At 42.1% G+C, this 14,648-nt stretch overlaps 1 protein-coding gene across 3 annotated transcripts in view; it reads right to left on the minus strand.

Annotated features, from left to right (window-relative positions):
• The window catches only part of POR (cytochrome p450 oxidoreductase), a 55,912-nt gene that overhangs the window by 25,264 nt on the left and 16,000 nt on the right, over window positions 1–14,648 (minus strand). For all 3 annotated transcript variants that reach the window (XM_087927164.1, XM_087927155.1, XM_087927146.1), the window contains exons 2-3: window positions 6,536–6,737; window positions 944–993 (exon numbers count right to left, since the gene is read on the minus strand). In XM_087927164.1, coding sequence (XP_087783290.1) covers window positions 944–993; window positions 6,536–6,726 — 241 coding nt within the window. In that variant the 5' untranslated portion in view covers window positions 6,727–6,737. The remainder of the gene's footprint in view (window positions 1–943; window positions 994–6,535; window positions 6,738–14,648) is intronic.

The following is a 14,648-nucleotide window of genomic DNA, read 5'->3' on the forward strand; positions in this document are numbered from 1 at the left end:
CGTGCTGCATCTTCATAGTGGGTGTCCGTTTGCTTCATGTATGGCTCGGAGGGGTTTGAAGTGGGTAGTGATGCAGCTGCAGTGCGGCTTCTGGTCCGTGGTCGTGTCTCATCTTCTGAGTGGGTGTGAGTCTGTTTTCTACATGGAAGTGTGGTGGTGGCATCTTGTGTGGCTCTCATGGGTGTGGGTCTGGTGTCATTCTTCATGTTAGGTACTCGTCTGTTCATGAGGGCGGGTTTCCAAATGGCTGGAAGGCGGGAGTGTCATCTCGTTTATTCATGCTGTGTGGGTGTTTTTCTATCTCTATGGCTTCTCTGATTATTCTGCTGTTGAAGTGTTCGGTTTTGGCGATAGTTCTGGTGTACAGAAGCCTGATGATGGCAGATGAGATTCTGCTGAAACGTCGCTACAACTTTAAAAGCACAGCTACTATGACGTGGGAAAATACCCGAGCAAAGCCGAATGCCATACATGTAAGTACCCACGAAAACTTAAGAATATATATATATATATATATATATATATATATATATATATATATATATATATATATATATATATATATATATATATATGGATCTTTGGTTGTTCGGGTTTTTCTCCGCGTAAGATTCAAAGTATCTAAATCTTAAGTATCTTTTAAAAAGTATCTTATATAAAAAAAAATACAAACATGGTTTCTCCCAACATGACATGAAGATATTCTCCAGAGAAGGCTTTATCTAATATTTATTATTCCCAGCTACATGATTAAGAACAGTAGACATTGTACTCCAACTACATCTGGGAATCCAAGACTGAAAAAATATTTTCCCCAAAAAAATCTATGTTCTGCTGCCAGCTGGCTGTCACGTACAGAAAAGAGGCTGACATGGCTGGAAAAGCTTGGGAAACAAGCCTGTTTCAGTAAGTACTAACCATGGAAATAATGAAGTGAAACTTACCGTCTTTTTCATTTTTTCAATAAAACTGTTTTCATTTGCTGACTGCTCACTATAAAAGAGAGAAGGGAAGGATTGGTTTCGAAAAATTCAAGTTACAGCTATGTACCAAATGACTACATGGGTTTGGCAGACTCTCCAATCTGCTGCTTATCAACATCTGTCGAAACTAAAACTCCTGTCATTTCAGTGACACAATTAATATTTTGGGGATATGAGGATAAGCCATCTTAATAATTAGCAGGCACCAAGTTTGGCAAGGTTGAGCTGGCCTCCGCACAATGAACAATAATGTTATTTTCTCACCAGACCAAGGTCACTAGCCTCTATCAGCTGCATCACAACCAATGTTTTCTGAAGTCAGAAAGTCTTGGACTGGGGTTTCTCAACCTTGGCAACCTTAAGATATGTGGACTTCAACTCCCAGAATTCCCCAACCAGCAGGCTGATGGTTGCTAAGCAACCATAAGGTTGAGAAACATTAGCCTAGAGCAGGGGTGGCAAACTCTTGGCCCGCAGGCTGGATGCGTCACGCGCTGGCCACGCTCACCCCTGGTTTAGTGAAAGGGGGAAAGTTGTGATACGTCACGTGACATGATGTGAGTTTGATACCCCAGGCCTAGAACATAAACTCCTTTTCACAATCCCCATGCAAGATTCTCTCTGGTTCACACACCACAATTATCAGTAGAACATAAACAATACCCCCAAATTAATCCTTCTTCTATCACTGCTTTCGATGGAGCGTGGCTAAGGGATAGGGATAGGAAGGGGGATGTGACTTCTTCAGACATTCCCGTTTGCAGCTTGGGAAAAACAATACTGGGTGTGTAAAAAAGAGTGTTAAGGATTCACAACAGCACACTCAAGAGTAGCCTGAAACACCTTAAAGAATGTCTTGTTTTTCAAAGTCCTGGTCCTCCCATCAAACCAGGAATCTGGAAGCTTCTTTTCCGTCTGGTATATTTTATTAAAAGGTATAAACTTCCAAGAGTTTAATAAAATGTTTAGCAGGTTAGCAGTTAATTATTACCATATGGGGGTTTTGCCACTAGAGGTAGTCCTTGACTTACAACAGTTCAGTTCATTTAGTGACCTTTCAAAATTACAACAGCCCTGAAAAAGGGGACTTTCAACCATTTTTCACACTTACGACCTTTATGGCAGCGCCATGATCACATGATCGAAATTCAGATGCTTGGCTACTGCTTCATACTTATGACCTGTTGCTGTATCCCAAGGTCATGTAATCCCCCTTTGCAACCTTTTGACAAGAAAAGTCAATGGAGGAGCCCAATTCACTTAACATCCAGGTTTCTGACTTATCAACTGCAGGATTCACTTAACGATGGTGGCATAAAAGGTCGCAAAATCCCACTTAACAAATGTCTCACTTAACAGAAATTTGGGGCTCAATTGTGGTCATAAGTCAAGGACTACCTGTATAGACTTAATAAGGTTGTCCTACATATACAAACACACACACACACACACACACACAAAACCAGTAGCTAGACAGAAGAAGACTGTGAACTCTTTTCAAAGCAGTAACCCCAAACTAAGCACAATGCAGCTATTCACATTGGAGGTAACCAGATAACTGATAGAGAAGAGGTGTCTAGTCATTACACTTATTTGTTAACTCTACTACCAAAGCAAGTATTCCTCTCGGTTTGAATTACCTGGGAAATACAGCAAGTGTGTGTTTATCTCTTGCTTATGGGACTCACAGATGTTATGGGATGAAAAGATGCACCTTTAGTTTGATGTAGCACCCCTCTTCTGTTCTTAATGTGCTGTATTTCTGAGCTATCCTCCCTTCCTTTGGTATCCTGCACAAGGCAGGTTACCTTAAAGAGTTGCTTTGGGTTGAAAAATAACTTTCCCTGCCAAATAAAAATTTCTGCTTTATTTCATCTCTTTAGTAGCCAGAGCTCGGTTTTACATAAGCTAGTGAGAAGGGCGAAGGAGAGTAAGTGAAACTTCCCAGCATCACCCCAAAACAGTTGCCTCTCACGGCTTCATCCATGTTTGTGTCAGAGCAGTTTTCCTGAATCAAAGCTGCTGCCAAACCAGTTTTTGCATTTAAAAGGTTTGCTCCTCCTCAATTGCCCTCAATTTAGCAGATGCCCAAATCCAAACCTCCCAGGTTAAACTTACCTCCCAGGAAAAATCTCCTCAGGCCGTGCTGAATATGCGCAACCCATAGTGATTTGGAAACAGCAGGAGAGGATACAGTATTTCACAACCCTGCAATTTCATTCTGGCTGCAGACAGCTAAACTTCACTCTGAAGCAAAGAGTTCCTCACACTACCCCTCTTGGATCTTCAACTCGGAGGCCAGCCTCCTTTTGTTACAGCCCAGCAAAGCCTGCATACCAACCCCTCGAGTCAGACGGCACCAGCAGCCTGATCCTCTGGGATGCACACCGGCTGCTTTCAGAAGAGGGCCCGGCACAAACCCAAGAATGTCAACATCTGGCAGCAGCAGAAAGGAATGAGAAAGAAATAAAAGACTTAGGAATGAAAATTCCCAAGGTCCTTTGCACCCTCCCTACTTTTGCCCTTCGAGAGTGAGCAGGGGGAGCTTCACAGCGAGAGATTTCCATTGCCTTGGCAACTGTTTTACATCATAGGTCTTTTAAAAAATAAATAGAAGCTGCTTCCTTTTAATTTTGAGAAGTGCCCTTCACTCCAGAACCTCTTCGGAAGGCTATACGAAGTTCCAAAAACAAGATATATATACAAAAGACTATCTCCAATTTGTTTTCATTAGGAGTGGGAAACAAGAAAAGTCAGTATAATCCGTCGAGTCTAAACACTTGTCCATTGAATTCAAAGTCTCCTTAAAGATAATAAAGCAGTCTTCCCAACTGCCTGTTGTTTCCCACAGGACTCATTCTGGAAAGTAGCACAACTCATTGAAAGGAGGAATGAGAGTTTAGCACCACCCATTAGCATTGTCTTGTTTTTCCTTATAGGAAACTTGATGCCCTCCAGATGTGTTGGAAGAAAGCTCCCATTGTTTGTTGGATGGCAATACAGGAGATTTAAAGTTCAATTCATTTGGGGACAGTCACGTTTAGGAACTCAAGTCTTCGGGGCCCATAGATTTTGTTCTCAGTCACTGTGCCAAGAAAATGGTGCAGGGATTCATATAATCCCAAAGCACTTTCCCAAGTTCTCAGAGACAACTCACTCCCTACAGCACCACCAACCTTTAGAAGTGCAATATCCTAGCATTCGTGGACTCACAAAAGTGGAAAGTCCCATTCAAGGCTGTGACTGTAACTCTATAACCTCAGAGATGACTGGGAATAATGATATCTTTAGCCCAATGCCTAGATCAGAACACTGGAAGTGTCATTTAAACCACTGAGCTCCATCTATCAACTTAATAACAGGTTCCATTAATAAAGCACCCTGACCATGAGGAAATTATTTCTAATATTCAGCACAAAAAATGGCTTACTTAAAACCACTGTTCTGTATCTTTTGCTTGGGGATAATAATGAACAGATTACTTAGCCTTCTTCCTTGAGACACAGCTTCAAATATTTGAAGAACGCAATTCTATGTGTGATGCAATGCTTCACTGTCACGCAGGTGCTTAAAAACCAAAGGCTACCTTGGAATGCATTAATAGGAACACAAGACAGATATCATAAAAAGTAATGGCTCCAATTCTACCCTCCCTTGGTCAAACCCCACTGAAATCCTGTATCCAACTCTGGGCAGCTTTCAATTTGACATCGTTTGATGCAAATTGAAGCAAGTTCAGAAAACAGATTTTACAATGGTGAAGAGTCGGGAAAATTGAGCTCTATTAGAAGCAGTTAAAGGACCTGAGAATGTTTAGCCTACAGAGGAAACAAGTGGAGATATAATTAGCCTTCACATATCTGAAGGGTTGTCATAGAAGAGGGACAAAATTTATTCCCCATTGCTCCAGGCAACAAGTTACAAATACAAGGAAGTAAATTTAGGCTAAACATCAAGAAAATTTTCCCAATTCTATGATTTGTCAACCTGTGGAACAGGCTATACATGAAGTGAAGAGTTCCTTGCATGAGGACTTGATACAGAGGCCAGTCAATCAACTCTCAGAAGGGCTTCAGTAGATTTGCAGTAAAACAGGTGGTTGGCCTAAAGCAAGGGTCTTCAAACTTGGCAAGTTTAAGGCTTGTGGACTTCAATTCCCAGAATTCCTAAGCTAACATGACTGGAGGAGGAATTCTGGGAGTTGAAGTCCACAAGTCTTAAAGCTGTCAAGTTTGAAGACCTCTGGCCTAAAGAGTCTCTAAGGTCCTTTCAAACTCTACTGTTATATGATATCTTCCCTCAGTCATATTTTCTTAAGGCTAAACATTCACAGTTTCCTCATTTTTTTCCTCCTAGGAACTAGTATCCAGTTGACACACTATCCTTAACTGTTCTAGTTGGAATCACCAGAATGTGGTGTCCAAACTGGAAACAATATTTGGGAAGGATTCCCAAGAATGCAGAATATTTTGAAAGTATGGCTACTAATCATCTTGACTTAATACAAATGGAAAACAATCTTTATTAAAATTACAATAAAAGGAAAGATAGAAAACAGGTTTTTTTTAAAAAAAAAGTCATAGCAAACTCTCCAACAATTGAACAAGAAAAACATTACGTTTAACTGACTGCTTTAACTCCAAAGCTTCTACTGCCAAGATTCTGGCACTCTCTGTACTTTTAAACAAGCTCTCTCCCTCCCTCCCTCTCTCATACAATTAACATAGTTAAGCTTATGGTATTAAGAATATGCTTTTTAATTAGTTTGTTCAATACAGGAACAGACAAGCTGATCCAACCACATAGGGTAAATTTCTATTAGAAGAAATTAACTTTTTTCCTTGTTGATTCCAACTTTGGAGTAATTACTTGCACATCAAAACAATGCAGGGAGTACTGATATAATGTTCCACAGAGGGACTCTGATTTGGAGAAATCAGATACCCAACATTTTTTTCTCATAGATTTTTAAGGCTAGTATATTTTGTTCATTGTGAATCAAACAGCCTCACCAGCACAGGCATTTGTTCCTAATCACAATGTCACCAAAATGCAAGAGGTAGTTCAAACAGAACTACAGCAGTCTTCTCCAACTTGGTGAGCCCAAAGGATGACCAGGACAATATACTTTTTAGCAAATCAGATCATTTTTCTAGGATAGGGATGGCAATAAGTAACTGCAGCATACAAATACCAGAAAATAGTACATTAAGATATTGCCAAAAATACTCCAAGGAGACTATATTTTCAGTGCAGGCTAAATCCTTAATGAATTCAAGATGCTCAAATCCAGCACTTAATTCTTAGAAGCTAAACAGATGTAATACTGTATACTGCATCCACCACCCCAGAAAGCCAGATCTCCTTAAGTCAGGGGTCCCCAAACTTGGCAACTTTAAGACTTGTGGACTTCAACTTCCAGAATTCCTCCTCCAGTCATGTTAGCTCAGCTATTCAGGCTGGAGAATTCTGGGAGTTGAAGTCCACAGGTCTTAAAGTTGCCAAGTTTGGAGACCTCTGCCTTAAATGCTCCTGACTGTCAAACCACTTACATTGTTCCAGCTGTTGGTGTCTGGATTTTTGAAAACTCTGGGATCTCCTGTTTCTTCTTACGAAAGAAAAACCAGTAGGTCAGGAGACCAATGACAATGGAGAAGAGGAAGATGTCCATCATGCTGAAGGAAACTGAAGCCTCTGGACTCTTTACAGAAGGAGGTTCGTCTTTAGATGATAATGTCCCCATGGAGATGAAAACTAAATGGAAATAAATTAAAAAAAAATGTGTCACATACATTGCTACAGCTTTGAATATTGGCAATCTGTAATCTTCTGGAGCCAAAAACCAGGGCAAAAGAAAGAAGGCTTTAGTCTGGGAATGCCAGGAGAATATCTCAGATTAAATAGAATAAACCAGAGACATTTCTTGAAGAAAGCTGCCATGGCCACATACTACAAAATATATATTTCATTTTGCATTCAGGACTAGACCTGCCTTGAAATTGAACCATCAGCCTGATCACTCCTATAACGTTCATGTCAAAGGAGCTTGCCAGCAAAATGACCTTTATCCCAGAAGGAAGATAAATATTGCATACAGATGTATATCTCTCTCTTTCTAGCACTATTGGAAGAAAAGTCATATTAACTTACGTTATTTTTCACCTGCCTTCCTTATACACCAGTCCAGGCATGCAACTAATTAAATAAAGTGATATAACGTACTTTGTACTTTGAACCCTTCCACTTCCTTTTTTTTAAACAAACTTTATTAATTTTACAATTAAAATAAACAAACAACACACACACAAATGTAGAAAAGAAGAAAAGAAACAGAGTTGAGAAGTAAGACAGGGAAGAAAGAAAAAGAAAAAAGAAAAGTAGAAGAAAAATCAAAAAGTGATTAAAAACAATTTCATCTTCGACAGTTTGTGGGTCATTATTTCTATCCTTAGCTTATGCCATGTTTACAAGTAATCCTTAATGCAAATATATAATTACCACTACGATTATAGCTTATCCTCTTTTACAATATTATGTAGCCCATATCTTTTATCTAACCATTCATACAGTTCCAGCAGTTCCAGCTCTCATAGCACATTGCACACTGTTGGAAACAGCCTCATGCTCCACCAGAGGAAATGATTACTCAAAAAATTCTAAATTGTGCAGAAATAGATAAATTAACCCTAGCATTAAGAGAGAAAGAAACATCAATGAGCCCTGCCACTTCCTTAAGACAAACATTTATGCTCCTCTTAGTTCTTTTTGGAAGGACTAAGCTGCAAAAGATGGAAAACCAATATATGGTATCAGTTCAGGCCGACATTCAAATCCACCTGCAATTATGGATGATAACTGGAGATTTGGGACCTCTTGCTTTCTCTGAGCAAAACCTGCCTTGTGGGATTTTTAGTGCAAAGAAAATAGGGAAGGACAGTTAATACCACTTGAATCTCTGAAGGGAAAGGTGAGACCTAAATCCAACAAATAATAAGTTCCAAGAAACAGAAGCTACTGTTTCACATTCAATACAGTTATTTCGAGTTCAACCTCTTACTGAATGTTTAACGTATCCTTAAGGTAAGATCTTGGTAAGCAGACACCTGTAAACATATTTTAGGCAATACAGAAAGCATTATTCTTCCAGATTTGATTTGTCAGTTGAGCCTTCTGCCCTGTCCAGGCCCATCCCTTCTTAGCTTCCAAGATCAAAAGAAATTGTTCTGCTATCTTCTTATATTGCATAATATGAATTTAAGAGTTTTATATCATGCAATGTAAGAAAATGGCAGAACATTTTTTTTTTAAATCATGGCTTCTGAATACAAGAAACAATGTTGTTTGTTTTTGCAATTTGAATGAGTGAAATGAATGTTTGGAGATATACAGAAAACCAGGGTTTTTGTCTTTAAAATATTATGTTATTATCTTCTGCCACATGTAACTCCTAACTAGTTATTGGCTACCAATTGCAGCAAAGCAAAATGTGATTAGTTTATAGCATTAACGGGGAACACCACCAATTGAGAGATCTCCGGTTTTGTGGTGGGAGCGGGACCTTGATGGATGAGTGGCTGGTTCCTGCTCATTGGTAGGGAAGCAGGAACCATTAGAGTGGACAGGAGTGGTAAAATCCGTGGCTCTGGAGATACGACAGGGTAATTTGCAGATCCCGATGGGCTGCATGAATGAAGGAGGACAGAATCAAAATGTTGTCCAAGTAGCATTGGATCCTCACTGGAACAGAAAGCAGAGATGCCATCAATGCTGCCAGAACCTTCGTGAAGACCCTTGAAGCCGATGAGAGGCCGAAGGGAAGTGCTCGATACTGGTAATGGTCATTCTGATAACAGAAACGGAAAAACTGGCGAAGATGAGGCCAAATGGGGATGTGGAGGTAAGCCTCCATGAGATCAGTGGAAGAGAGGAGATTGCCCTCCCGAACGCTCTCTAAAATAGAATGCAGAGTCTGCATTTTAAATAGCCTGTATTTTACAAATTGATTGAGAAATTTTAGATCCAGGATGGTTCACTACCCCCCCCCCCCGAAGGTTTTAGGAACGATGTAAGGCGAGAATAAAGCCCACGTCCCCATTGAGAAGGGGGAACAGGTTTGAATAGCTCGGATTTCAAGAAGGAGTTGAATGGCCTGATTCATAAGGTCTTGCCTGGAAATGTCCCGAGAGACAGGACAGATACTTTTTTTTTTGGGGGGGGGGGTGCATTAGGAAGTCCAATTGTAATCCTGACCTAATAGTGGCATCCACTGTTGACTCCTCCCATTTGGAGGCAAAGAAGGCTAGGCAACCTCCGATGGCTGGGGAGAACGAGGGATTACTTAGAGCGATGGCAGGAACAACCCCCACCCTCCCAAAAGGGCTGTTTACCAGTATAAGGAGCTGGGCGATAGTCGGCTCTCTTCCCAGAGGAAGAGAGAATTTTACATTTATCTCTGGTTTCGATAAGGTTCCAGAGCATCGCCAAAAAGCTTATCGCCTGCGAATGGAACTGAAGCCAGCTTCCATTTACGGTGTGACTCCGCTTGCCAATTTCTGAGCCATAACAGTCTTCTTGCTGCTACTGAAGATGCCATGGCCCTAGATCCACATTTGGCGGAATTGAGAGTGGCATCTGCAGTGAATTCTGCCGCTGCGATAATCTTATTAAGGCCTTGGTGAGACCGAAGGTAGGCAATCTAATCTGGAGTTGGTGCAGCTACCGTATGGATGCCCACGGGAGAGTGCCACAAAATGGGAATGAGGCCAGAACCAGAATGTCAACAGAAGGCACTGCCAGGGAATTGTCCAGGGCTGCACTGACGCTGTAGAAACGCTTATCCAGAGAAGATGGGCGAGGACCTGCCGAAGGGGAAGCGCACTGTTCCTTGACCATGTCCAGGAACAAAGTGGGAGAAGGCGAAACCCCTGCATGCACTACAGGCTTGCAGAAGAATGAGTCTCCCTGGCTAGAGGGAATTCCTTGTGGCTCGGGAGCCACTTCCTCTAGTGACAGCTTGGCAGTGACCAAGGCCTTGCTGAGTAATGGCCTGAAGAGAGAAGGATTGAAGACCAATGCAGAGGATGTCTGCTCTGGGCGAGAGTCCTCTTCCTCTGAAAGATTTTGGTCAAAGGTCTCGCCCTCTTCACGTTCTGAACGAGAGGAGTAACTGTGTTCAGATGGTGAAGCCCTTCCCTCCTCATCAACCTCCTCCCATTCTGGTAGAGAAGAATGGACCCTGAGGTCCTGGGGCCTGTGTAAATCAGGATGATGAGGCAACTTATAGATTGAGAAGGGAGAAGGGCCTGAACCCTTTCTGGAGGTCAAAGGATTTGCTTGAAGCCTTCAGCCAATCCCTGCCTAATGGCCAAAGAGACAACATCTTGGATATCCCCTGGTCTATGCTCAAAGGTAGAGGCAGAAGGCCAAAGGCCCGCTGCTGTTGGAGTGAAGGTGGCTTCAGGCCTAGATTGAGAAGAGGTTCAAGGCCTGGAGGGAAGGGGAGGAGCATAGGGCCCAGAAGCCTGTTGGAAATAAGGCCCAGATCTGCTTAGATCCTGAGGATCATATTGTACTGCAAAGGCCTCAGGAGACTAGGATGGAAAGGCTCATAGATAACTTCTCCCCTGGGAGGGCTTGGCTGGGGCCCACGGGTATCACCTGAAACATGCTATAGTTGCACTCCCTTTTGTTGAATAGTTCTGTAGGGCTGCATGTCTGCGCTTTTCTGCCCTCAACTCAGCCTGAATTGCCTTCTTAGGGGCTAGAGTCTTAGCTCTCATTTTAGCAGCCACCTCGCCCTGGACTGACTGGGTGCATTGCCTATGACTTTTTCTCTTATTGGGCTTAAGAGAGTGTTCCACTGGGGGGTGCAAATTCTGCCCTACCCTTATCTTGCTCCATTTGAAGAATAAAGGCCCTTACGATGTAAAGAAAATATTTGTAAATTTTTTGTATTAAGCCCCTTAGGGTATAAATTGGCCCCCGGGCTTACAAAATGGCCACTCACCTGGTAGGGGAAGGCTTCAATCCAAGATGGCCACTGACTATGGGAAACAGGCTCCGAGATCGAAGAATCTCTCCTTAGGCTATAAAGAGCCCCGAGTGAAGTCAGCAAAGGAAAGGGCAGCCTCTGGCCACACGATCAGCTGACTGACACTGGTATTGGTTTGCCAATCGCTTTTTACAACCGCTCAAACCGCAGGCATGGGGAAGGTCTACAGACGCTGCCCAACTTGCCTGAACGGCACTCTGGCAATGCTGCTCCCAACACTGCAGGAGAGAGAGAGAGAGAGAGAGAGCCCTGCTCTCCTGGAAGAGCAGCTGCCCAGATCCTGGGATCTGCTGAAGTGAGGAAAAAAGGTACTGAAGATCACTGGTGAGTGCTATCTACAGAACATCAGCTGGCTGAAGCTGTTATCGGTTTGCCAATTGCTTTTTACAACCGCTCAAACCGCAGGCATGGGGAAGGTCTACAGACGCTGCCCAACTTGCCTGAACAGCACTCTGGCAATGCTGCTCCCAACGCTACAGGAGAGAGAAAGAGAGCCCTGCTCTCCTGGAAGAGCAGCTCCTAGGATCTGGGCAGCTGCCCAGATCCTAGGAGCTGCTTGAAATGAGGAAAAACGGTACTGAAGATCGCAGGTGAGTGTTATCTAACAGAAGCTTTCAGAGACACAGCTACTGACTGAAAGGAGCTGAGTCAAAAGCTGGGATCTCTTCCGGGGCCTGGCTTTTATATCTTAGTACAGACTCAGCTAAATGACGTTATAGGAAGGAGTCAACCCATCCTGGGCTCTCGATGCAGCATGGAGGAGAAGATACTAAATAGGGAAGTGGGCTTCTACAAGGCTATATTTTTAATCTCCTGATTGTAACTTCTGTTTGGCAAATCTGAAAAACTAAAGACTGTCTGTTTAAAAGATATTGCCAATTCTTTAGCCAAAAAGACTTCCTGTATGTGATTTACATACTGGCAATATAAACAAGACATCTCTGGAAGCATGTTTAATGATCAGAACAATGCAAGTAAAAACAGGGGGAAATGAATGGTAGTTCTTCAAAAGAGGAGTATTTTTACTTTATTTTAGAAAAATTATACATAAAGAGTCTAACTCTGGTCTGCTGATCTATTAAGCATGTGGAAAGAGTGATAGAACCTGGCAATTGGTAACCTATACACAAACTCAGGGGCAAGGAACCAGAACTCAGCATATAGGCCAAAGCAGGTGTTTATTATTGATCACCTATATTACAAGAATCCCAACAGACTGGCTGCTTTTACTTGGGAACCAAGAGATAAGGCTTAATTAGTCTGCTCTATGATGTTTTGTTTCCCAGAGCACCCCATATTGGAATGCCTCTTAATCCCTCCCCTCCCCTTTGGCCAGTAATTCCACCACATCTTTCCCATCACCACCAAATTACTGCAATGAGCTCTGGGCAGAGCTACTACTGGAAACTATAAAAACTGCACTTCATTGGTCCATGGATTGATGAGAGAAGCCATCACAGCCATATAAACCTACACTGTGGGTGTTGTACCTACTTCCAACAAGCTTCTGAGTACAATTCAAAGGACTGGTTTTAACCCTGAAAACTATATATTGTTGAGTTCCTAAATACTACACAGTTGCCTTCTTCCAGTATAACCAACCTATCTAGTATATAGAGGAAACTGAGTGTTCTTATATACTACCTATCTAGAATATAGATGAATCAGCAAGTTATAAAGATTATCCAAATTAAAATAAAGACAATTTTTATCACTATCTCTTGTATTATACACTTCACCAAGTTGCGGTGCAGAACAAATAGCAATAGCACTGGCATTTACTTATATACTGCTTCACAGTGCTGTACAGCTCTCCCTAAGCCATTTATAGAGTCAGCATATTACCCCCAACAATCTGGGTCCTTATTTTACCAACCTCGGAAGGCTGAGTCAACCTTGAGCTAGTCAGGATTGAACTCTTGGCTGTGGGCAGAGTCTGCCTGCAATACTGCATTCTAACTAATGCACCGCTGAGGATCAGGAACAAATAAACCATTGTACATAAATAAAAATTGCAAAGCTTGTAAGATGTAACTACAGTGACTGATACATATTAGCTTTGGTGGTGGAACACTCTTTAGGGGACTTCAATCTGCAAGCCTCCAGAGGGGCTTGGTGGGAGCTCATGTCCTCTTTGATGACAATCGCTTGTCTTCTCTCAGTTCCAATGGACATTTCCAATGCACTCTCTCATTTTTGTACAAGCAGTTATTGAATGATCTTGAGATGGAGGAATTCCCTGGTCCTTTGCCAGAGTCAAATCATACCTTAGTCTGATTTATGATGGTGGCCTCCCAGGACTTCTGTAAGGCAATGGAAACAATTCAGGCAGTTTCTCTCAAGCCCCTAATGGATTTTCAGTGGGTATGTGGAGATTTTACCAGCTCTCTTGACAGGAAGTTCTGTCCAGCAGCCAATAAGCAACCGGTAGCAGGAAGCGAGCCAAGCCTACTGCTGCTCCAAAGCGGACTCTTTCTGGAGCCCATCCCAGATGGCACCATGGTTTACTAAAACCCTTCAGGAACTGAAGTGCCAGAAACAACACATGGAGCACCAGTGGACCAAGTCTAGTAGCAAATCTGACTGAGCACACATATTTGCCCATGTTTAGCCTACGTGTGATAATAAGAGAGGCAAAGTATGAGACATCTGCCGTCCAATAGCCCGGCTGGAAAGGAAACAATCCCGTGAAGCCCAGCTGTTGTGTTCAGTTTGCACAACTTTTTGTTGATAAAGTACTGGGATTCATTGTAATGTGGACAGAGTCTTTAATGGTGACTGAGGCATCATCTTGCATTATAATTTCTCAGCTAGTCCTATGTGGATACTGCAGGGTTCTTCTCTCTCCTCATTGGTCATCTGTCAGTTGAGGGTGAGGTGTCTTCTGTACACAATCTATATGGAGTTGCCTTTCAAGGCTATTCAGAAGCTACTCAGAAGCTACTCAGAAGCTATTGCAGCCTCCAATATTGCAGTCTGGGACTTACAAAATGCCTCAGCCCAGTTTTTTCATTTTTTCATTTATTTTTATTATAAGAATATAACATGATGCAGACGTTGTGGTGTTACAATTGCTATACATATATAAACGTTATGCAGTATTCTTGTTTTATACTAATTATTCTAATCATCAAGCTACTTATGTTCCAACCTTGCCTTCTTCTATGCAACCACTGAGAGAATTTATTCCATGTTTCATAGTACTCAGATTCCCCCTTGTTTTTTAATTCTAGGATTAACCTGTCCAATTCTGCACAGGCCATAATTTTCCTTATTATCTCTGTTTCTGATGGTATGCTCTCCTTCTTCCAGTATTGCACATACATTATTCTAGCCGCTGTCAACACATATTAGATAAATTAAATCCTTCCTATATTCTTCTGTTATTATTCCTAGGAGAAAAAATTCTGGCTTAAATGGAATACACTCTCCCACCATTTGTTCCACCCATGTCTGGCTCAGCCTCCAATCCTTTTTCGCAGCATTGCAAGTCCACCACTTCAGCCCATTTTGCCCCCTCCCTACATATGTCCATCAAATCATCCTCCTTACTCTCTACTACACCGTTACACATGCATAACACCTGAGTTGGAGGCACTTTACTGGGTGCTAAT

The sequence above is a fragment of the Pseudonaja textilis genome, chromosome 1, assembly GCF_049901715.1.
Source record: "Pseudonaja textilis isolate UNSWEBS1 chromosome 1, rPseTex1.2, whole genome shotgun sequence".
NCBI lineage: Eukaryota > Metazoa > Chordata > Lepidosauria > Squamata > Elapidae > Pseudonaja > Pseudonaja textilis.